General features: G+C 36.5%; 1 protein-coding gene and 1 pseudogene across 8 annotated transcripts; both read right to left on the reverse strand.

Annotated features, from left to right (window-relative positions):
* Positions 1-1,062: 1,062 nt before the first annotated feature.
* Positions 1,063-11,132, reverse strand: LOC114142220 (uncharacterized; annotated as a pseudogene).
* Positions 11,133-12,696: 1,564 nt separating this feature from the next.
* Positions 12,697-24,948, reverse strand: mag (myelin associated glycoprotein). Of its 8 annotated transcripts, XM_028011889.1 has the most exons (12): positions 24,846-24,948; positions 24,100-24,146; positions 22,814-22,889; positions 22,341-22,709; positions 21,964-22,260; positions 21,597-21,854; positions 19,895-20,155; positions 19,356-19,664; positions 16,963-17,062; positions 16,260-16,356; positions 15,943-15,996; positions 15,516-15,674 (listed from the first exon to the last, which is right to left on the reverse strand). In XM_028011889.1, exons 3-12 carry the CDS (start codon positions 22,857-22,859, stop codon positions 15,516-15,518), a joined length of 1,950 nt encoding a protein of 649 aa, XP_027867690.1. In that variant the 5' UTR covers positions 22,860-22,889; positions 24,100-24,146; positions 24,846-24,948. The 8 variants fall into 8 exon arrangements, 6 of the variants coding, with proteins under 6 accessions (XP_027867682.1, XP_027867708.1, XP_027867721.1 ...); XM_028011881.1 differs by lacking the exon at positions 24,100-24,146 and having other exon boundaries at positions 12,697-15,674; XR_003594823.1 differs by lacking the exons at positions 16,260-16,356; positions 24,100-24,146 and adding an exon at positions 18,592-18,643 and having other exon boundaries at positions 15,619-15,674.
* Between the last annotated feature and the right edge of the window lie 13 nt (positions 24,949-24,961).

Consider the following 24,961-nt stretch of genomic DNA (forward strand, 5'->3'; position numbering starts at 1 on the left):
AATGTTTTTAAAAGACAAGAAAAATAACTCAACAAACTTGTTTAAATGAATGATCCAAGTGATCCGACAAAAACAATAGTCACTGTAATTATTGTTTCAATAAGGTGTTGCGTCGATTCTGTGTGCCAATTTTGGTTCCATTAGCACAAAATAGGCGACCCACAGGCCGACTCTCTGACAGGTCACTAGCAGATCAGGTGTTGAAATTAGCTAATCAACCACTGACTCCTGCTGGCCCGACAAACTAGCAACCCTCTCCCAGTGTCAAAATTTAGGTTTTCTATCTCTTTAATATGTCTGCTATAACTTATTATAACTTATATAAAATAAGTCAATAGAGTTTTATTTATAATCTATTTTGACACGTGGTAGCTCTCAGCCGGCTGGTGTGGGAAAAATGGTAAAAGCTATTGAAATACTTAAAAGCCATTTCATACATTTTTATTTTGATAGTTAAATACAAAAGGTCTCAGACAAGGGGAAAAGGTATTGGAATTAACAAAATTAATATGGTTTAGAGAAGTAAAAGCTATTTGTGAATTAATTTAGTCATTTGATGGAATTCATAATGCTAAATGGAGCATGTTAAAAGAATAATTGTTTGGTTTAAAGGAATATTATAGCCATTTCTGATGTAATGAAGCTAATGGTTCTCTATTGAAGTAGGCGATACCTGAAGTATGTTGTATATGAAGTGCTATAACACAGATGAAGAAGAATAAATTCCTTCTTATACCACAGCATCACACGTTGAGGGAAGATCATTCTCTATATTACCCTCATCCATCTAAGGTTGCAGGGTAACATATATTATATGCTTATGGGAAGTGTTCACACCTACGGCCAACGGCTTTCTCACTTGAATGTGTGCACTCCTTATCTAAAATATTTGTTCCTTCCTTTAAGGAAGTCACATTAGAGGAAGTAAATATGCTTTTTTTTCTTTCTGTAAGAAAGGATATGTGTATGTGTGCAACTCGACTCTGTCTTCAAAGCAGGGTAGATCGCAGTGGGGTGCTAATCTGTTTTCCATACTCTCGAGAAATAAACTGACCAACCTGATCTGTTCTCATCCATCTTTATTTAATGAAGAGCTGATGCCAGCACTCCAGAACACAAATCTATACAAAATTCATCATTCTTGTTATATTATATGGTATATCTTATTCTTATCTAGAGACAATTACTATTTCTCTGTATTTAGCAATTGTGGATCAAATCATTTTTCTTTTCTAGAAAACATAAATCCACTCTTCTATTGCATGTAGAATACTGAAGTTGATAAAAAAAAAAAGTACTTTTCTTTATGTAAGATCCAAGTGAGAGTGATCTCTGGAAGCATGTTACTGTGGTCGTTGGACAATAACATCATACTCTGCTGATGTATCACGTTTTCGCAGAGACATATAAGTTTGATCTTCAGTGAGGTTTGTTTTTTTTCTTGTGTTCCTTTGAAGAAAAGAAACACGTTATTTCAACTATACAGCCCATATACCTTAATTTGGCCTGAAAAGCATGAAATAAACATCATGTATCTTACCAAAGGTGCCAAATGTAGATCATACAGAAAACATGTACACTGAGTGAAACACCAGCAATGACCCAGGGAAGAGTTCCAAAGCCAGAAACACAATGTTTCTTGTGATAAGCTGTAAAATTACAGAAATACATGTGAATTGGAGTTTCTGTGGAGCAGAGTTTGAATAAAGCGTTTGGATACTTTTGATTTAAGGAAGCTTAAAAAGTTGATTATACATAAAGCACACTGTTTCTGATCTAAATGAACATGGCGGAAAAAGAGGAAATAAACATGCCAAACACAAGCTCAAAGGAAGTTGTACCTTCTTCTGACAGCTCTCGATGCACCCTGAGGTTTTCTTTGACTTCCCAATTTTCATTGCTGCTAAAACATTCAACACTGATGTTGCCAGGGTTTCTAAGAGATAGGATGCTGTTGACAGTGTTGTTTGACACTATGTTGATGACAGAGTACTCAGTGTGGTCCTTTAGCAGCGGCCATGTGATGGTGGGTGAAGGAAACCCCTCACTGATGCATACACAGCTTAAGACCTCTGCATGTTGCACACATCCAGAGCCTTTCAGGATTTTTGCCAACACTGTAAGCATATGTTTGTAAAATATCTCATAGCTGTGGCATAAATGTTTTACACTTCATATTTATAGAATTGAAAAAAAAACAACATTGAAACCCACTAAGATACAGATCATACTTACAGCTTACGTTCAGAGAAACTGTCTCTTCTGTCGTTATGTCTCCAGTGAAGCTGACTTTACAGGTTAGATTAGTATCATGATGCTTAGCTGAAGGTTTAAAGGTCAGAGTTGAGCTGTGTCTCTGTGTGACACCAGTCAGATCCTCGGTTTTTAAAGCAGTCGTGCTTCCTGTGATGATATAGTCCTCTTCTATTTTTCCTCTCCACATCCAGGTGATGATAGGAGGAGACCCAGAGCAGAGACCAGGAGCAGTGCAGGTCAGAGTGGCCTGCTGTCCCTCAGTCAGTGGAGGAATCATTAGTGAGGGCCTCAGGTTTAGATCTGATGATAACATGGTTGATAAATAAAAGCAAGTGGAGATATTATTATTTATTTTACATTTAAATGGAACAAGCTAATTTTAGCTTAACTATAAAGATATTTTCATTGATCAATAGGAGTGGATTTGTTTAGGTGCTGATGCAGTTCCTACAATCTGCCAACAGAGGTCAACAAACACTGACAGATTCTGGTACGTTTTTTTAGACCCTGTAATATAAAAAGACTTGAAACATGTTGTATATTTATACAAATCACTGAATTGAAGAACCATAGATGTTCTTATTATTGCCTTTCATACCTTTGACAGAGAGAATTGTTCTTGAAGAGAACGTAACTCCATCTGACATTCCACGGTAAAAACCATTAACTCTGAGCTGATATGATCCTGAATCAGATGTTGTGAGGTCATTGATCATGATGCTGCAGTTCCCCTGACTCACATCAGGATCCAACAGTAAAACCCGTCCTAGAAATTCTGATGGAACCTTGTAACGATTTATGTGAAATATTATGTCAAAGTCATCTCCTTTTCTGTGGTTCACACTTAAACCAGACAATACTTTTTGGTATAAATCCATCAGGAGTGGTGAAGGAACATGGTATCACAACACACAGTCCAGCTTTGGCTGTTATCATTTCCTCATTGAGAGTGATGCAGAATCCATCGTAACAGGACGGTCTTCCAAGGGCTGATTCAACTGTTAGTGTGAAGGAAAAGACCAAAGTAGTTATATATTTGTTTTTGTTATAACTGTGACATCTACTACAAAACCTTTGCAAACTGAGGATACTTTCATCTAACCAATCATTGTTATTAGTACAGAAACAGACTGTGTAAATGTTTCAGGATTTACAAGTTTTTTAAAAATTTGACAGGGATAAACAAACATTTTGTGATTACATTTATCAGCAAAACAAATTGATTTAATATCAAAGTAAAATATTGTCACATAAAAATTGCTTTAAGTACTACATAATAATAAAAAAGAAAATACTCCTGATACCTGTATATGTGGTGGAACCCCACCAAAAGAAAAACAATGTCGTCCAGAAGACAGTAAACATGGTTTGATTCCTTAGTGGTTACTCTCCTGTTCCTTCGGTGCAGCATGAACATTTAAAATGCAGAAATGGATTCAGTGGAAAGTTCAGTCTTGAGATGTCAAAATATAGCAATACAGGATGTGGCTTTTTTTCCTCAGCTATACCATTGAGACATTCCACCAAGGGGAGTGGCACTTTCTGGCAGGCATTTTGTTCCATATAACACAGTAGGAGTGTAACTGGTAAACCTTTTATGGATGCAAATTCAAGAACCCCCCACTAGATGACGTTGTGTTTTTGTATTTGATATGATGTAAAGCGCTTTGAAATGCCTTGCTGCTGAAATGTGCTATACAAATAAAATTTGATTTGATTTTTGATTTGATATAATTAACACTATGTGCTAATGTAGTTTTCTTTACCAACCTGCAATGTTCACTGGAGTAGTATTGAGACATTTTATCATGAGGTTACGGAGGCCTCTAGTGGATCTTTCTGGCAGGCAGCTAAATAAAGATCTGATCTTTACACTAGTTAAAAGTATAATTAACACTATGTGCTAATGCAGTAGTCTTTAGCATCCTAATTAATGCAGCGTTCACTGGAACCAACAGTCTTAATCAGCATGATTTTAACCCAGGATTGTTATGACTTGAGCTGACGGAACCTTATGATTTGTGAAATATTATGTCAGTCACATAATCACATTTTCATTATTCACATTTGAACCGGACAATATTTTTTGGTGTAAATCCATCAGTACTTGTGAAGGAACATGGTACATGTTTCTGTGTTTGATATGATGTAAAGCACTTTGAAATGCCTTGCTGCTGAAATGTGCTATACAAATAAAAATTGATTTGATTTGATTTGATTTATCAAAACACAGTCCAGTTTCGCCTGTTATCACTCTGTCATTGAGAGTAATGCAGAATCAATTTTAACAAAATGGTCCTCTGAGAGCTGATTCAGCTGACAAATGCAGAAATATATATTTTTAATAATGAAACTGATTTTTAATAACTAAAAGAACCAATTGTATGTGTTTAAGGCTAACTGGGACATCATCATCTTCAAAATTCGTAAACCATTATGGTGAACAAAAGTTAATCTAACAAGTGCATATTTTTTCCTCATGAAGACTGTTCATAAGGAAATATTTTTCTCTTGTTTGCTAGAGAGACCTCTTTGGAACAACTTCATACACTTAAAAATTCACTAACTCCAGTTCACATGTGGAGTGGTATGGTGGGGGATTCAACAAGCATTTTGTTGATAGTTGAGCTCTTATACATTTTAGCCGTAATAAGTTCCATCATGTAGCCATTCCTATGCATTGTATAGTGTGTCAACATTGATTTTCTATTTTAATAGTTTAGAGCTAATGGTGACATGCATTCTGTTTCTGTATTGTTTTCTATGTTGCAGTTAATGCTGCAAAGACTCTAAGAAAGATGAAGTAACAATTGCATGTCAACTATTTAAAAATTGTATTCAAATTCTTCCCAGCTGAATTTATGACAGTTCACTTACACATTTGGATTTTGTTGATTTTTTTTTCTGTCGTAAAGTTGAGACCCAGATCAGAGCGACAAATATTACATGTACACTGTATCTTACAGTTTTATTTTCATCAGATCATCTCAATAGTCTCAATAGTGTTAGAAACAGATGGAATGAGCAATGCATCCAGTCGCTATTCACTGATCAAAGCTTCACCTCACCATGGAAACCAAGACAAGCCACACCAACATGAAAAATGACTGAACAACCCAGCAGCTGCTTTATTTAAAAGCCAAATCATTCACTTTATTTTAGCAGCTAAACTGAAACTGTACATATATAAAATCTTTTGACTGTCCATTGCTTTGTGCACATCAGTCTCAAACATGTTTGAAGAGTGCCAAAGGTTTTAATGCAGACTTGTATGTTAGTGGTAGGCTGCCCTCTGCTGACTGTTACTACAAGCTATGCAAGTGTTTCGTTCTAAATGCCTGTTTAACAAGCATCTTGCATCTTTTTTCTTAAAATACTTTTACATGTATTGATGATGTTCATATATTGTACACATAAACACAGGCTTGCATCATGCATAATTTTAATGGAGGTTATTGACCATCTTTATACCACATCCAAAAATCATTAAATAATTAATTGAATTTGATATAAAATGGTAATACAAAGTTTTAATAAAGCAAAAATAACTAAAAACAAATGTTGGTCAGTCAGAATTGCATTGCTACATTACAGAACACAATTATAAAACATTATTGTTTGTACATTTGATGTGCACAAAATCAACAATCCCACCTAAAATTGTTAAAACAAATACAATTTGTCCTTAATAAATGGCTTACAAAAGTAATAAATGATGTATATATCTTCTAATAAATTCTGACACATTTAAGTGATTCTTTAATTGCTAAATAGTGTATACATTGCTTTTATAAAAATGTCTTTATACATTCCTTTAATAAACAAATTTTATTTTCCTCTAGTTTGCTGCAAATCCGTTTCATAGTATAAACAGACAGCACAATTAATGGAAATTAGAATTCCGATTAAAATCACTTCTGTATTTCATAGACTAAATACTAAATGTTAGGGTTAATAAAAAAATCTTTGACCCCACACAGTCTCCTTAAAGCGTAATGTTTTGTTATTGTGTCATCCTCATTCTTCATTTCCTCAGCATGATTTTGCTTGTCTCTGAATTTCTGCATACTCCGTCTCATTCTCGTTGGGGTTTTCTTCCTTTTCGAGACGCATGTTAAGCTTGGAGAGATCAATGGCGGCATACGTCAAGTCGTTCGATATACGGTTGAGTTCATGGGTCCCGGCTCCATTCACTGCTCCATGTTGGACTTCAAACTGAGCATTGTTCACTGATTGACCACCACAAGACTGAAAGATGAAAAAAAAAAGAATGGCATCACATAATTGCTGAAACAAGAAACGTTTTCTCTAATCAGATAGTAATTTGTGAATTTTCAGTCTCTGCCAGCTATTCTGCCATATATCATTTGTCAAGGATCGACCTGCAAAGAACATTAGAAATGCTTCTTTTTATCCTACTCTTTTATGTATTTTATATTTAAGATTTTGGAGGCTGTTAAAAATTTTCATCTGTGTTTAATAACTAATGACATGGAGGAATTCTCATTCAAAGTAAGATTTGAGTGTCTGTTTGAAATGCAACTGTGCTGCCTTTGAAATCAGACATGCTGCAGCTTTTGCAATTTTTCTTCCTTATATGCCTGAGTCATTTCTTATATATGACTCAGATTAAGTGCAGGTAAAATTTTTTTAACCTGCACTTTGACAACTCTCAGTATGAAAATCCACAATTCTCCTTATATGCTGTCAGAGGCCTTTAAATGGACATATAATTTTTGTAAATGTAATATGTGTTATGATTTACTGCTGGAGATTAGCAGTTTTAACCCAGAGAATCCATAAAAATCTATTAAAAATATTTATTTATCAATAGACCTCACTCAAATTTTCTTTGGCAAAAAAATCCCTAACAACATTTCACATTTTAAAAGCAGCTTACCTCTGGAGAGATCGTTTCAAGAGTTTCAACTGAATTTCCAGACTTCTTTAGTTTTTTTCTGTGAAAAAATATATTCACTCATCAAAAGCTTAATATGTTTATGCTGACTTTGCATGCTAACAAGATCAATAAACAGAGCTAATATACCTGCAATATTTTATGGCAATAATAGAAAGAAGGATAAAAATAAATCCTCCAATTAAAGCAACAATGAGGATTTCCAGCCAGGGAACTGTTGTTGAAGACTCATCTGCTCGCCAGAGAAAAAGACGAAACAAAATTAAGATAAAGTGTAGTTATCACGTTCGCCCATACAAAGATCTTCAGACAAAGTTATTCTTTTTTAATAAAGTGAAAAAAATATACATACTTATGGTTTACATATAACCACTCCATGAAATACCTGTTTTCAGTTATCTTTTGGCATGAAAAAAAACTTTTCAAATGTATTTTTCACCTTTCCACACAGGGGGACAACATGCTATTGGTTTTAAAATAGCATGTTGCGCATTAATAATGTAACTTTGAGGGAAAACTAAAATTTTGTTAGGTGGCCATAGATTTGAAAATTTTCTAAAATAATTTTGCTGGACTGATTAACTTGTTTCTGACTTTTTATCTTGTTCTCTATAAGATGCCGTCATATCTATGCCCCTCTTTGCATTCTCATACGGGCACCGTATCTAACATAATACCAATCTTAGTTCTGATCGATATTCTTTGGCACTGTAACTTTGCACCATTTTCATTTGACGTATATGTTAGCTCCACCTGCCTTTCTGTTGACGTGTATGTCTTGTGCTTAAAGTAAAATAAAATAAAATAAGATACTTACATACTTGAAATAATTTGCAAACATATTACAATATTAACGTAAAATTTTAGTTAGAACAAAAATTTGAGTTATAGCCTAATACTGCAACTGTCATGAGTAAACCATCTTGCAAGGCAGTCTCTTCTAAGACTGCACAATTTGATAAGCTGGGAAAAGGCACAGGTGTCTGCAATCCATCCTTACATATAAGCACAGGTTCAACATACAGTCGTTGACAGAACAGTTAGTTCTGGTCCACTTGTTTCCCAAATAAAAAAATGAGAAAATCTTGAAAAATTACTTGAAATATTACAGTTCTCTCTATCGTAAGTGACTCTCCCAGGAACACATCTGCTTCAATCATTCATTCAGTCCCATCAGCTCCACTAAATACAGTCTTGGCATCCAAACATTGACAAAAATAATCAGATAGATTTATTTATATCTGTATTATATGCTAACAACTTCTTTTTTTAATTGTAGGACTTTCTAAATAAAAACTGTACAGGCAAGATTTCCCCGAGGTATTTTTGCTTTTCTGCTCAAGTAGAAGCAAATATTTGTGAACTTACACACGCTGCCCAGTAGGTGGCAGTAACAGAAATGTCATACTAGAGTACAAAAGTGGCTAACATGAAATAAACCCCTGAAAACTCATGTAATCTACCCTCTCATGCCTATAAATGATTAAAAGTTGCACAAAGATGTCACCTGTTAAAGCTTGGCTTCATTTACCTGGTAGCTTTTGAATTGTGAGGTTTTTCTCTGTTTTTCCGTTTTCATTGCTGCTGAAACATTTAATGCTGATGTTTTCATGGCTTTTGACAGTTTGTTTAACAGTGCTGCGGACAGCTTGATCTGACACTGTGACAGAGTCCTCAGTGTGGTCCAAAGGCAGTGACCAATTTATGGTGGGTAGAGGGAACCCCTCACTTATACACACACAGGTCAGCAGCTCCGACCTGAGCACACATCCAGAAGTGTTTAGGATCCCCGAAAACCCTGTAAATAAAAAAAATTGCATTCTCAGTCATACGAATGAAGTTCAAAACATCACCTGCTGTTAGTATCCTTTGTTGGTAAAAATGTGGAAAAAAGGAGGAAAAACGAGTTCTTGTCTGGTCACTATTAAAACAAACTACTGTTATAAAGGATGCTTGAATGACGGATTATACTTACAAGTTATTGTAACATTAATTTCTTCTGTCAGAGTGCTATTCAGGTGTTTTGCTGTACAAATGTAAAGCCCAGCATCTTCTCTGATTGCATTGGTGATATAATAAGAGGTATTTACTTCCCGTGGGACATTTCCATTTAATTTTCTTGAAAACTTGATTTCTGAAGGAGGGAAGCTGTCAACACTGCAGGTCAGATTAAGATCATGTCCCTCCTTCACTCTTGTTCTACCTGAGATCTGAGGTTTTCTTGCATCTGTGGAGCACAGAGAAATTGTGAGACTTAAAAAGTCCAAATAGGACAAATTTTAAACACAATTTCTGCTTTTAACTGCAGACCAGGTAACTTTGTTGCATTGATTTCCTTGCAACTAAATTCAGCACACTGCAGACCAGGTAACTTTGTTGCATTGATTTCCTTGCAACTAAATTCAGCACAGTGCCATGCTATTTATATTTTAGTACTCACAGGTCACATTCAGAGTTTCCTCCTGCACAGTTATGCTAGCAGTGAAGCTGACCTTGCAGCTGAGTTTGGTGTTGTGGTGTCCAGCTGTAGGGGTAAATGTCAAATTTGAACTGTGTCTCAGTCTTACATCGGTCAGATTCTCAGAATTTAAAGCAGTCATGTTTCCTGTGATGTAAGAGTCGTTCTCTCCTTTTCCTCTCCACATCCAAGTGATGTTAGGAGGAGATCCAGAGCAGAGACCAGGAGCAGTGCAGGTCAGAGTGGCCTGCTGTCCCTCTGTCAGTGAAGGGATCATCACTGAGGGCTTCTGCTTCAGCGCTGATGGAAGCACAGATCACCGGTGAAATCATTTCAAAAACTCCTTTTTTTATTGAGTTACACAGAAATTCTCGAAGATTCTTTGAGCTGAAGTCATAATACATCAAAGAAGGAAAAGATTGTCCTACCTGAGACAGAAACGTTAGTTTTGTTGTTGTATGAAAATCCATCAGGATTTTCACTCAGATTCTCATTCACTCTGAGGTAATAGTATCCAGAATCCGACTCAGTGAGATCATTGATCACAATGCTACAGTTCCTCCGACTCACATCAGGCTCCAACAGCGACACTCTTCCTTTAAACCCAGCTTCAGTATTTGTATCGTTGTCAGAGTTAAATACACATGACTCATTATTACCTTTGGATTTGTACCAAGCTATATGTGTAGGTGTAAATGTTGTGTTGAAAGAACATGGTATCACAACACAGAGTCCAGCCTCTCCTGTTACTTCTTTGATAAGAGTAATGCAGTAGCCGCCCTTCTGACAGTACTCTTCCACCGAAACCAATGCACCTGTCAGCCAAAGATTACATATTATCTTTCATTGGTTTGTTTATGATGTACTTCAAAAAGACACATATTTAGAATCTCAAAAATATGCAAAGAAGTACTTTCTTTGTTATTATTTCATTGTGAATTTCCCTTTCACAGTAAACTAAAATGAAATACAACATATTTTAATTTAATTCAAACTTGATGTTGAAAATTTGAAAGTGGATATTTTACCTGACAAAAACATGATTGCCCAGGCAAGAAGAAACATGTTGATGTAACACTTGAAGTATTAAACTAATTTCTCCACAGGATACAGTTTACTGCAGCATCAGAATAAAAACAAATCCAACATTAGGTCTGAATGACTCTTATAAAACTTTGTAATTTTATAAAGAGTAAGTCTCTCTGAAATAGTTTCAAATATTGTAACATTATTCCCATCAAATTGAATGTTGTTTACCTGTGTTGCTTTGTCCATAGCCTGGCTTCACTGCACTGATCTGTATCTGTGTAAGTCTGAGTTATTTTCCAGCTGTTATTTTAAGTTCTCCAGGAAGTTTGAAAATGCTAAATTGTTTTTTTAGCTTGCTGTCTACAGAAAAGGGAAGTAATTGTCGATACTAACGCAACACATCTTCATTACTTTGATATTAATTGCCTTTTATCAAGTAAAACATGTATTCTATGATGGGGTTGAAAATATCAATCTTTTGTCATTTTAAGTGCTGTAAATGCTGTAAATGATCTCTTTTACCACCTGATATTTGCATGCCCTCTTTTAAATAAAGGAAGTGTGTTAAACAATAAAGGACTGAAGCAAAACCTTTATCTCTTCATCACTTCCCCAATTTTAACCACAATTCAGTATCTTGTGAGGAACTTAAGGGTATTTGAATTGTATGCTAAGGACTGTGTGACTGTTTGTTATAGCTATGCATTTATTATATGTCAATAATGCTTTTGCACTGGCCTGTATACTGATATCAGTCAGGGATTCCTCACTAGTTTAGATCACTGAAGCTTGTTTTTTACTGCAAATGTGCAAATCTTAGTCCATCACTTGCTCCCCAAAACCATCAGTAAGTTATATGCTTTACAATTCCACAGATTAGAAAGCAGGTTAAGCTGCAGCATGCCCCTGTACCTTTACTTTGCAATGTTGGCCTTATTGTATTAAATGCTGATATATACTAACATGATTTTAAAACTGCTATGTAATTGGGTTTTCTTTTTGTTTGTTTTTAACTAGTCTGCCTTCTTCTGGTCAAGGCTATATACAGTACTACACAAAATTCTAGGTCAGTAGCGTTGGTTGTTAGCACTGTAGATTCACAAAAGGCATCTTATTAAAAACTATTTTGTGTGTTTCTATGTAAGCTTTGCCTGCATAAGCATTTTTCTGCAGCTACCTCCAACGGTCCAAAACCATAAAATATGTGATAGGATAACCGGCCACTCAAGAGTGATTATGTAGTAAATCTATTGTGTGCCTTGAAATTGAATCATACATAACCAGCAAGCATAAACTGTTCACTGTCATCAACTTCTTCTTTTGCTACTTTTGCTGAATGGGGTGGGTTTTCTCCAGATTCCAGCGCACAGTTCAAAAACATATCTAACTGTTAAGATATTTTGATGTAATCAAAGCTAATACAAATAAATGTGGGTCAGAATTGAGACACACCAATCCGGTTTTCTTTCGCCAAGATGGCACACAATTCAAGAGAGCAAACCTGCAAAGACAGAGACTGAATAATACAGTCAAACGTATCACACTATAACTAATTATATTTTTCTGATATTGATTAGTAATAATCATAGGCCTTCAGAAATGGTTGCCACAAGAACAAAATTTGTATTGAATTAGAATCATTGAAACTTGAGTTGTATTTTGCTAGTGATATGTTCTTGGTTTTAATTTGACTTTCTGAGGTTTGAGAAATCATGTTATCCTTTTGGCCCCTTTCTCCACTTGATTGCCATGATACTGCAGTGGCAGACATTTCACACTGGTTGCCCTTCCTGACACACCCTACCCACATCCCAGTTCTCTGATTATCCCTGGGAATGGAAGGAGCAGGACTTGAACCCTGGTTTGTGACCAACCTACTCTAGTATCCAAGCCACTACTGCTCCCACTGAGAGATGACTCATGTAAAAGTACAAAAAATTTATTTTCTGTTTCATTCAACTAAAGAAAAAAAAAACCTAAAACCAAAAATTACCATCATTTTGTTGTGTTTAAAAACAGCACACCAGACAATATATTGTTTTCTACCAATAATCCACTGTTGTTTTTTTGTTTATTTATTTATTTTTTGTCTTTTATTTGTATTTATTTGGAACAGAAGACAGATGAATTTTGAATTGCTTAAAATAAAACAGAGCAAACCATATAATAACAAAACTGTCATACCTTTGCAATCTCTCTGATAATTTGCAGAGAGATTGCAATTATTGATTTGAATTATTGTGTGAGAATATCAGAATTGTAGAAAAAAAAAACCGTAATGATAATAATGATCACAAAGTATTGGACAATTTAACTGTACAACACACTGTGACAAAGAATTAGGTGTATTTAATACTTGTATGAAAAAAATAAAATAAAATAAGAGGCATTGTAAGACTGCAAGCCAGCATATCTGGAACCCTCCATTACAGTAACAAGAACACTGTCTTAATAAAAGGCTGAATTAATTTGAATTGGTCAAAGCTGACAATGTTTGTATTCTGTAATAAACAGAACTTTAAAAACATTTTTCTAATAGTTGTGCCATTCTTACCACACAGATTCTGCCCTCTCTTGGTGTCAGACCATGTATTAGCAATTACCATTTTTTTTTGTCATTATTTCTTTGACAAACATCCAAATAGGACAGCATATTTCAAACTGGAATCTTGCATATAGATTTTCTTCACACTATATCTTTGTGTGGTACCTTTGTGATACCTTGGATAAAACCATTGTATTTTTTAATAATTATGACAAGTGCATCCATTACTTTGAGGTGTTACAGAGGAAGTAAAGCGTCGACTTCCTTTGGAAATTTACAACTAGTAAGGATTCATTTGGAATCACTTAGCAGCTGTTAAATGCTGTCTGTATTGCATGACTATTGCAAAGAAAAAAAATCATGCCAACAAAATCCAAAACCTATGCAGCATGGGCAGATATAGGTGTAATTTGGAGGTGTGTCCTTATCGATCATTTAGGGAGCCAGCTTCTATGTATAGTAGGTTATATTCTGGAGTGGTATTTATGGAGAAGGAAAACTGGATTATTTGCTACAGGTGGTCAGGAAGATTCTTTTAGTTTTAACAGTGGGGGAACCTGAAGCAGAAAACTGACATTACAGAGTATTTCGATAATATGATAGAAATCCTGCCTGCATGGTGAGTGTGGTTAGGAAATATCCTTGACAAGACAAGACCGCTTGAGATAACAAAGACATGCAGGTACACACCAACCCAGCTGGATGGATGCCACCCCATTCCTTAGTGTCCAAAGATGGGTTATGATATATTGCTACGACAAATTTGTGTGCATACACCAATCAGTCAAGGAACTCTCAAGGTTCATGCAAGCCCACAGCAGTCAATCCTGGCACTTATCCTGCCTGACTTTCAAAGTCACAGTATGGTCTTTATCCAATGAGAAGAGTGCCTATATATCACAGCAAATATCACAACCCTAAATTTATTCTACATTAGGGAGTTTAATAAAACTGAGGTCTTAATACATATTTTAAGCTAGATGATTTTAATTTGAAATCAGTGAAATTAAGCAGGCAGTTTCCTTCTGAATTTTCTGATTTGACTAGTTAAGTTCAATATTATTTAATATTTGAAGCCTTGTTAAGACAGTGTTTATCCAAACTGGCTCTTGAAATGTGTAGCGAGACTGCTTTTAAATGTGTCAAACTGGTGAAACACTCATGCAAAATATGTTGTAAACACACTGCCATCATCTTCTTCATAAATATACATCAATTTTATTTATTATAAGACATCATTATCAAGTTAGACTATTAGTGTGCTTTAATATTACATCACAGGTTCATCAAATGTATTTGAGCAGCACAACCAGTTGACGAGTTGGCATTACTTTTTTCATTCATAAGTTTGATGCAATCCTGTGGGAAGTTAACAGATACCCCACAGATCACAGACATCTGATCTTTCGGCACAATTTCAACACACACGCATACAAACACACACATTGTCTAGAAGAGATAACACTTTGGCCCCACACACATTTATATGTTGTGCTTTAGGTTTGTATTTTCTAGAATGTGTGAGAAAACATTTTTTGGAGAAGAAAATAGACATTTTGCACTTGCCACAATAAGCGAAAATTGATATAAATTAAGGGAAAATGCCTGAAATGAATTGTGGCAGTTTTTGTAAGTGGGTGGCATGTCACTTAATCTTTCAAATTGCTGTCAAACGTAAGTGACACCTTTCTGTTTCCTGTGTCTACTGAGTTCCAAAACATATCAAATACAGTAATGATGAGGCAAGATACCAAGCTATATAACTCTGTTGTGCCTCGATACATTTATGTACTTAAGATGTAATGAACCAGAACCAGAAAAGAGAGAATTTAATCCCTGTTCAGAAAACTGAAGAAAAACACAGTAACTCCTTGCCCTGATGCTTCGACCGGCAGCAGACGCAGTGACAATTGTCAGACAGATCAAATAATGAGGCTGATGAGACACGGATAACTACAAGAATAAAAAAATATGAAATGATGTAGAAACAATGTACAACAGTTGAATCTTGTAATTAAAATAATGTATGATTTTGTCCTGTGAGTCCTGCTCCATCCTGGAAAACTGGCAGTTTTGAGTGGCGTATAAAAAGGATATTGCATAAAGAAAGGGGCACCTCAAAGCGAGAGGCCACTGTCAGGGAGTTGTACATTATAAATTATACATAAGGATAAAAAATGAAACAGTGAGTCACCATAAACAGGGAGAAATCCAGTGAAGGAGTTAATAAAAGTTTTTGTTGAAGATGTATGTAACTCGTGGCTGCCACTGCGTCTCGCATAGCCGAGGGATCAGGGAAGGATCGCGATTCATTTGGCTTTGATTTCTGTGTAGTTGCTGCCGTCATCTCCCCTCCCGGATGCCCCCTCCCTGGGCCTGGCGCCAATAAACTCCAGAGAAGCGTAATTCAGCTCTTGCCTCTCCAGTCCTGCCACAGAGCCCACAGGTTGGTAATCCCCGTCTTCTCCCTGCAGACAGGAGGAGCATTCACCACCACTAACTATCAAGATCCAAGGCATGAACAAAAATCAGTTAGGAGTTACTGGTTTGACATAATGACAATAGGACTGGCGATGTTTGGTGTTAATCTTGCGGTTTGTGTTACAAATGAGAAAGCCATGCAGAAGGCCTTTTCAGAAACAAATTAAAGTGAACAGAAAAGAGAAGCTGATATGCAAGGGGATGCATCTGTCTCTGTGGCTTGTGTTTTAATAGGGATTCATTTAGGAACCTTACCGTAGTCTCCTCTAGAATGGAGTTAAACTTTGAGCCCAACAGCTCTGTCTTAAGCTGTGCAAGAGTTAGGGGAGAGAAAAAACAGACAGAAAACGCAGAGAAGCGATGAAAGCAGGAGAAAAACAGTGTTTTGAAAGGTCATTGTTGGAGTTATTAGACTGCTAGTGGGAGAGATTACTTCATGACCTCTTTTCAGAGCTTAAAATGGGGTCTCATACTATTTTCATTACACAAAACGTTAACCCCAAACATTCTGAGAATGGTCGTTCAACCCCTCCGTATTTATAATCTGAATTATTGACATCATTATGTCTCACCACTTTCTTCCTCAGATTTTGTTTGTCCTTCTTGACTGCGCTGTAGTACAAAGCTGGGTTCTCCAGGACCACGTCCTGCCTAGGGTTGCCATTCTCTCTGGGGGACGGAGTCACATAATCAGACTCGGTCTCAACTGCCAGTAAAGCTGGGCGACACGCCAAGCCTGGGCATCCATCTTAAAACAAGCTGTTTAAGGTTATGCTGGAGGCCGTCTTTGGCTGTGAGTGACGTGGTTATTTGATGGGTTTAGTTGCTGAGATCGCTGTTCTACTGAAGAAAGCTTGCAAATTTGAGGATCGAATGAGGCCTTGGGACTAAATTAAAGCACCTTGGTTAAGAGGGCTACCTGGGTTGTATTTAGAACAGCAGGTCAAGGATACGGAAGCAATGTCAGAGCAGAGAATCATGCCTGCAAAATATAAGGTTAGTCCAGCTTGCTTACTACCCCCACAAGGCAGCCAGTGTGAATTTGCAAAGATTTCATCTCAGTTTTGTTGTAGCAAATAAACTGAAATTGCTTTAGACAGAAGATTCTCACGTCCACATCAATCCCACATTCACTCAAATACAATCTGCATACGTGTGTTTTAGAATGGATGACTAGGCTTAAGTGTTTCCAAGGATCTCATAAAATTCTTAGAAAGCAAAACAAAGACTTCCGTCTAACATTGTCTTCTCCATTAGTTTGTTGTTTATACTCACTTCTTGTTATTCTGGCCCACATATCTCACTGCTGCAATAATGAAGGCAATGACTGCAACTCCTCCAATGGTGCCAACTATAACTGCCATCATGTACTTTTCTAAAAACACAAAGGTGATGGACTGTAAACTGACAGTAACATTTGCACAAATATTGCACAGATAATGTTAAGCCCAAAATTATCCATACCCCTGGACTATTTTGAATATTTAAGACTATTTTTTGATTAAACCAATAAGTTTGTTGAATACTAAATCTGCAATGGGGTATGAATATATTTTGGCTCAACTGTAGAAAAGGTGTTCAACCAGCGATCATAATGTAGACACACTACAGTAAATGCACAAATATCGTACAAACTATATTTCTCATAAAAGCTTTACTTTAGCAAATGTAACCGGATTAGTCAGTCATAAAGGTCATTTAGTTCTTTGATTTTCAGTGTGAAAATAGTAATGCAAAAAAGCTGGAATGATCTGTTCCTACTTCTCTTTTAGACATAGTGAACTTCCTAAACATTGAATCTGGAAATGTCTTTGTGTTTACAATCAACATGTTGAAAACCTTCTCAAAAAGCTACTGTTCATTTACGGTCTTTTATTGTTAGAGTACTTCTGCAAGTGATGGAAGGCTTGCATAAATCACTTCTTTATTGAAAACTAAAAAGTTGCTATGTTATCTGAGCTAAAAGGAGGTATAATCCAGTTTTAAACTAAATGTAAAGGGCCAACAAGCTCAGCCCTAATAATATCACCACATACCAGGAACAATGTCTCCACTCTGTTTTCCTCCTATTTTGTCCCTTGTGGTCATCACTGTCTCAGCACAGATTCTTCTATTTTCTCATTTTTGACTCAATCTCATGTAATTTTCATTTTAAAAATGTTCACAGTCTTTGACATTTTTTCTTTTGATTCACTGGCCCAGGCTCGATGCTTTATCAGAGTCAGTGATGGTCATGTTCTGACTTCCTTAACATACCCATAGCTTGAAACCAGACTGCACAGTTAGTTGCACTGTTGCTTTGCAGCCAGAAAGTCCAGGGCTCAAATTGTAGCCTGGGCGCTCTCTGCATGCAGTTTCATGTTCTCGTTGTCTTCTCTGCAGATTCTCTGGCTCCCTCTCACAGTCCAAAAACATAACTGCTTGGTCAACTGGTCTCTGTAAATTATCCTCAGGTATGAATGAGTCCGTGTAGGCATTTAGAAAACTCCCAGGAGGAAGATTATTGGAATACAATAGATTTGGGTACATTGGGATGTATCACATCCTAAAAACAGTAGATATTATGTTACTGAAGCAGGAGAAATAGTGCTTTATTTGGGATTTATTTTTGTTGTAGATCAATACAGATTTAATTTACTGGAGCAGAACAGAGTGTGTGTGATTAATTACAGTCTCTGAGCCTGTTGTAATGAAGGGCCAACATCAGCAGACTTTTTAAGTAATCCAAGAAATCAATACAAATCCAGCGCTCAGATCTGAATAACTATGGTAGATTTTTAGAATCATTAAAGCCATCTTAAAACTTTCACTAGGTTGGATAGGACATATTGTGCACTGCAATGTATGTTTTTGCTGTGCTCATGTCATGCAACAATCAAAATACCAGACAAATGAGGTACTAACCTGGGTGATTGTACAAACACTCCAAAAAGGTAACTGTTAAGGAAATGGCCAGCTGTAGGATAGCAGATATGAAAAGGGTTGCATTGTGATTTTATTTTTTTTTCCATCAACTTTATACCAATGTGAGAGCATTAAAGGGAAAATTTCTTTTGGGGAGAATCTGAGAGTCAAGTTGTAGAAGGAATCTCCAAAGAATTATGCATATCATCCCTACTTATACATTACAGAAAATACAAACGCCTGCAACATCTGGTTTCAGTTATTACTCAAAAACCATCTGCAATCCTAAGAGCATACAGTATCTCCTTTAGCATTCCCAAGGTGTGCCTGTTGTCATAAGAACCTTGTACCCCACAGTCAACCTTAGACAAACAGGAACTTTGTCAAAAGGGGGTGTGGAGTATTAATGACAAAAAGTCATATCTCCTAGAAAAAGTCTGACATCTATCATTTCTTCAAACACATAATCTCAGGCTCTAAACAAGATGAAACTATATTAGAAATCTATCACTTATATCAGTGGAAGGCAGCACACTGAAAGTGTTTTTTGCTAAAATATACAAATTATTTTCTCCACTCCTCCCTGTTAAAATAAACAGGTTTTAGTTTTAATTGCTTAAAACGCGTTAACCATCTGGTTTTGCTGTAAAAAAAACCCATCATATTTCATGTTGTTTCACATTAAAATCAAATTCTTGAAACTGTGTTGGAAAAAGGAAAGGACATGAAAACAGTCAAAGCAAAGATAAACTCTTTGAACTCACTTTCTTGTTGGAGCTCCAAAAGGACGCTCTCCCTCCCGTAGATGTTGTACATGCTGCAGTGGACGTTCACGGCCGGCCCGTTGTTGTCGGCCCGCTCACCTTTCTCCCGTAGTTTGATCATCGCAGTGGATGTGTGACCGTCTGTGTGAGTATAGAAGTTGAACCGACCGTCGGTTTCGTTGATGGTGATGTTGAGATCAGGGAGGTAAAACTCAATCGTGGGTTCAGGGTTTCCCACAGCCACACAAACACACTGGACGCCCTCCCTCACTACTGTGCACTTTGACTCCTCCAGAAACACAGGGGCATCTGTTAAAAAAGGACAAACAGATATAGGAGTTGATAAACAGAACATGCCTGTAAAATATTTTAACACTATCGACATGTTGTCAATATAGTCACCTTCTAATCACTGTAGGATAAATGAAAAGATATAGACAATTAAAAGTTTCTACAATGGCCATTACAATATTCCATTTCTATAAATATACTACCATGAATTTGTCAATGAGAATAATCCAGGACAGTGAGGCACTCACATTCCACAGTGATATTGAGGGAAGCGCTGGTTCGTCCATGCTCATTCTCTGCCAAGCAGCGATACTGTCCTGTTTGCTGAGGCGTGATATCCATGATCTCCAGCACAGAGAGCTCGCCTGCAGTTATGGAGCCTGCCAGCTCCCCATCCTTCAGCCAGGTCAAGGTTGGAGCCGGGCTCCCCATGGTGTTACAGTGCAGGGCCAGCGAGGAGCCCTGAACTACTGTCATGGAGTCATTCACAACAGGTTCACGAGGAGGGTCTGTAAAAAAAACAAAAAAAAAAAAACAGGGAGAATTATTATTAGAGTTTGTTTTTATCTGCTTTTTATTGGATTTAGAAAAAAAAAGAAACATTTTATTGGTGATTGTTAAGAATGTTCTCACAGTAACAACATATATTAAAATCTGACAGTAGTTTATTGTCTTGTTATGAGGCGATTGATAAGACAGTAAAAAGCTGAAAATCAATGCTGTGACAACAAAACATCTCAGGCATTTCAGTAGAACAGATAATATCAAGTCACAAAAAGGTATTTAATACCTCCATAAATCTCTTGTCTAAATACACTTTATCTGTTTAAAAAGAAGATCTAATTACTCAAAAGCTTTACTACAGTTCTAATGTTCACTTTCAGTTTTAAAACTACTAATGTAGGGGAGTGAGTTGATTCCCAGGAATAAAATTAAATTTAAAATTTGTCACTGAAAGAATAGTTTTAAAGACTGTATTTTAAAGGAATAGTTCAGAAGTTTATTAAGTATGGCTCTGTTCACAGACTGTAAGATCATAATATCTCATTTGTATTAAATAACTCTCTTCAGACATTTACCTAGTACAAATTATTTGGTCATAGAGGCAAAAACTAATGGTAATTAAACAAGGATCCCAGACCAGAGCATTTTAAAACAATCTCAAAAACATAACTTCCTTTTATGCAATTGCTATTTAAACACCTTGCAATTATCACCAGTGTGTTGGCCAACTATTTCCACAAAAATATAAAGGGTTAATGGAGTTAAGCAGTGGTGCATCACCAGTAATCTTACTTTTTGAAACATATGAAAAGCAGAACATGCAGTGCTTTCAGTCAATTAAACTGATGCAAAAGTAAGATATAAAAAAGTAATTATTTAGTGGTTTAGATTATTGCTATTTTATTGATTTTAACACTGCAGTCCATTTATATGGGGTAGTTATAATGATCTAAAACAATTTACATGTTTCGTTTTTTGCATGTGTTTCACACAAGAAGATCACATGGGGCGCAGTGCCTCTTATCTCTATTTAAAGTTAAAATAAACATCACATTTTGTTTAAATAACCAGCTAGTGAATAGTTGACTATGATTTAAAAACAAGGCATCCATAAAAAAACAACATGCTGTTTTTGATATTTGAGTGTTTTTAAGAAGCAAAGTGTGAATTTTAGAGTAGGACCTATTTGGATTAGCCAATACTTTTATCCTGCAGGACAAGCTAATCTGAATAACAAGTGCATAAAGGCATCAAAAGAGTTTTCTACTGCAGGTAAGATACTAACTTCTTATAACTTTTGAACCAAACCTCACTTCAAGCATCCAAAAACTGTCTTTTTTTTCTCTGTATACTAGAAAACATCCTTTGCTAAGACCATAAACTGCAGACATTGGAAGGAAAAAGAACAGTTGTTCTCTGGAGCTCATTTTCAGTCACCAGACTTACATTTCACAGCGAGGTACAGTGATGTGTTCATCATGCCATAGCCATTGTCTCCAACGCAGGTGTAAATCCCCTCATTTTCAGGCGTCACATCATCAAGGGAGATAGAGATGTTGGATGCTGTGTCCCATAGCACCTCCTGGCCTTCGAACAGCCAGGCGACACGGGGAGAAGGGTTGCTGTCCACTTCACAGTGCAGTGTCACAGAGCTGCCCTCCATCACTTCAGAGGATACGTTCACCCACACTGATCGTGGAGAATCTAAAAGGTAACAAAAAAATTTGGTCTTTGTTTCTTGGCACTCACGTTTTCAGATGCCACATCCAAAAAGGAGACCCACACATCACCCCAACGCTTTCAATGCACTTACACTTGACATCTAATGAGATGAGCCTCTCATAGACCAGTGTGGTGTTGGGGAAGTAGACCCTGCATCCCAGCAGCTGGCCATTGTGCATAGGTCTGGGTGTGAAGGTGAGGGTGTTAGAGATTACTGCTGTATTGCTCTCCTCTGTGTATTCAGCGCTAAACACCGGATCAGGCAGGTAGTCGGTGTACATCCACTGGATCTCTGGAGTCATGTCTGGGCAGTTATCAGGAGCGTAGCACGTCAGCTCCAGGCTCTCATCACTAACAATCTCCTCTGGTATGTCAATGTTGGGCTGATCTGCAGAACAGAGCATAATCATCCTCAGTTTAAGTTTGTCTAGGTTACCAATGAGAATATTTGCTTTATTGTTGGCTCACCTAAAACTTTGAGCTCAGCATAGTCTGGGTAGGAATATTTGTTGGCTCCACCAATGTCCGCACGGAAGTAGTATCTACCTGAGTGCTCTGTGCCAACATTGCCAATAAGCAATGTGCAGTTTCTCTGGTTGAGGTCACCCAAAAGCTTGGTGCGGCCCTTGTAGCTCTCGTGCACAACGTCTGTGAGTGATTTAAAGACTACAGGAGGGAACAGTTGCGGATAGGGCTGGCCAAAATACCAAATACCATGAACACCCCGGGCGGGCCTGATTCCAGACGGGTACATGAAACTGCATGGGATGACCACACAGGAGTTTGTCATGGCTGAGATGTCCCGAGGTAACCAAATATTCCACTGACAGTTGGCATCTGTACAAGTAGAGGGAAACAAAGTCAAAGTTGATGTCCATTATTTCAAAGTAGAAGAAAAATCACGTGATTTCATTGATTATGAAAACACAGAAATGTATTACCACTGATAATTAACAGCAGAGGTATGAGCAGCTCCAAACACCACATTGTCTTGGCTTAGCACTGGACCATAGACTTCTAAAAGAAACAAACACACATTCAGTTACAGCACAGCAGGAGGGGAAAAACTCTATATAATGTGTATGCTTGGATTATACCAATGCTGATCAGATAAACTAATGACTATTTTACCCACATTAAAAGATTTACTTACCAGTTTGGTCTATTTGTTTTTTATTACTGGAATAATCTAAAACCTTTATTTTAAATATGTGGAAAATATATTTTGATCAAATTTTGCCAACCCTTGACTAAAGTGTAGTGAAGTATCTAAAACACTTTCTGTCAAAATGAGTGAAGCACTCTTAACAAACATGTTTTGGGTACTCTCAGTGAAGAATCCCTCAGCTCTTTTGACACTTTGGCACTTATGATGGAAATGTAGAGGCAGAAACATTTGTGTGACAATAACAAAATGATGATGATCCTCCAATTTGCCTGATCCTCCAATAGCTGATGTTTGAAACATATTTTTCTAAACACTTGAGAAAAAGTCATTTTATATTAACAGCTGAAATGTTCACATGACAAAAAACATTTTTTTTACATTATTTAAACTAATACAATTTCAAGTTTTATTCTAGGAGTGCACCAGTTGCAGTTTTCTGGCCTATCACCTATTACCGATCTTTTACGCTTAACCTGACGATTCTGATGGTGGCTGATACCAGTTTTTTTGTCTGAAATGTTGTTCATTATAGCGAGAAAGTTGTTGAGTTGGCAACACTGGGGTCACTATTGTTAAATGTAAACGTGCAGACATAATGTGGTGGGCCGGTCTGTCAGTCAAAGCTTTCTCACCAAAGAGTAAAAGTGAAAAGTGTTTGATTCTTACACATTTTCCAAGCTAGGTCAGATTGGTGGATAAGATTGGCTTCATATGTAAAAATCGGCCGATCACCGATCTCCCAAAATTAAGGAAATCGGCACCAATAAATCGGTGCACCCCTATTATATTCCCAAGTTGCAAAAGTACACATTATTGTGCCTCTAAGAATTGCACAATATTATTACTATGAAGCCATAAGGAGAAATACACTGACTCTGAAAACAGTTCATATCTCAGTTTATGTGACTAAAATTTATTTTATCATAAATAACTTCACAATGTATTCCACATTTGATTTTTATATTTCTTACAAATTAACTGAAAAACAAACCATTTTCTTATGGAGAAAGCAATACAATAACCTGGTTGCATAAATGTGTAAATCTTTTAACTACTTAACTGATTCAGAGTTTTTGAGTTCACAGCTGCCACCAGTTAAATTAAATCTGATGAACAGTAAGTAAAGGTCAGCTGTCCTGGTAGGATTTTACTGACATTTGCTCATTCACATCCTTCAGCTAAAGTCATAGCAAAAGTGGTTACAAGTAATGAAAAGAATTTCATTTCTTGAATTTTTCAATTTCAGTTCTTAATGTTGATGTCCCATTTGCACATCACAAAAACCTTGTATTTATTCACATGCTTTGGGAATCCACTTTAGTTGCCAGAGTAAAACAGATAAAATAATGAATCTGTTTCTTCTCATCAGACCATCATGTATCAACATTCCACACAAAAACAAATAATTCATAATTATTTCACAGAGTGGATGTCATGTCACTGTATAGGAAAGGAACAATGACATTTCTAGAGCAAATCTTTAAGATTTTGTAAAATTGTATTAATATATTTTCTAAGTTTTATTAAGCACCAGATTACTCTTTATCAAAGGACTGCTTAAAGTATTCAGCATTATTAAAAGTTTTTATCCATCAGTTTAACTAACTCCAGTGGTACTTGTATTAATCTTACTTTACTCTGAATCCACTCATTATAATTAATAAAAACTTGCACTGACAGACTGGTCAGTGCAAGGTCATAACTTCAATTGTGAGATGTAATAAAAATTAAAAACATATATTTTAAGGGTCATTTTTGTGCCTTTGGACACTGATTTGTAACTAGCAAAGTGAGGTAGGTTTTACCTTGAAATGCTGATAGTTCACAACAGACTGAATGACTGCAGCTTATCGACAGCTCCACTAGAGGGTGTTTACTCACACCCAGACAGCTTGACAACCCAGTTCTCTACAAGAAAGAA

Source organism: Xiphophorus couchianus, chromosome 3 (assembly GCF_001444195.1).
Source record: "Xiphophorus couchianus chromosome 3, X_couchianus-1.0, whole genome shotgun sequence".
NCBI lineage: Eukaryota > Metazoa > Chordata > Actinopteri > Cyprinodontiformes > Poeciliidae > Xiphophorus > Xiphophorus couchianus.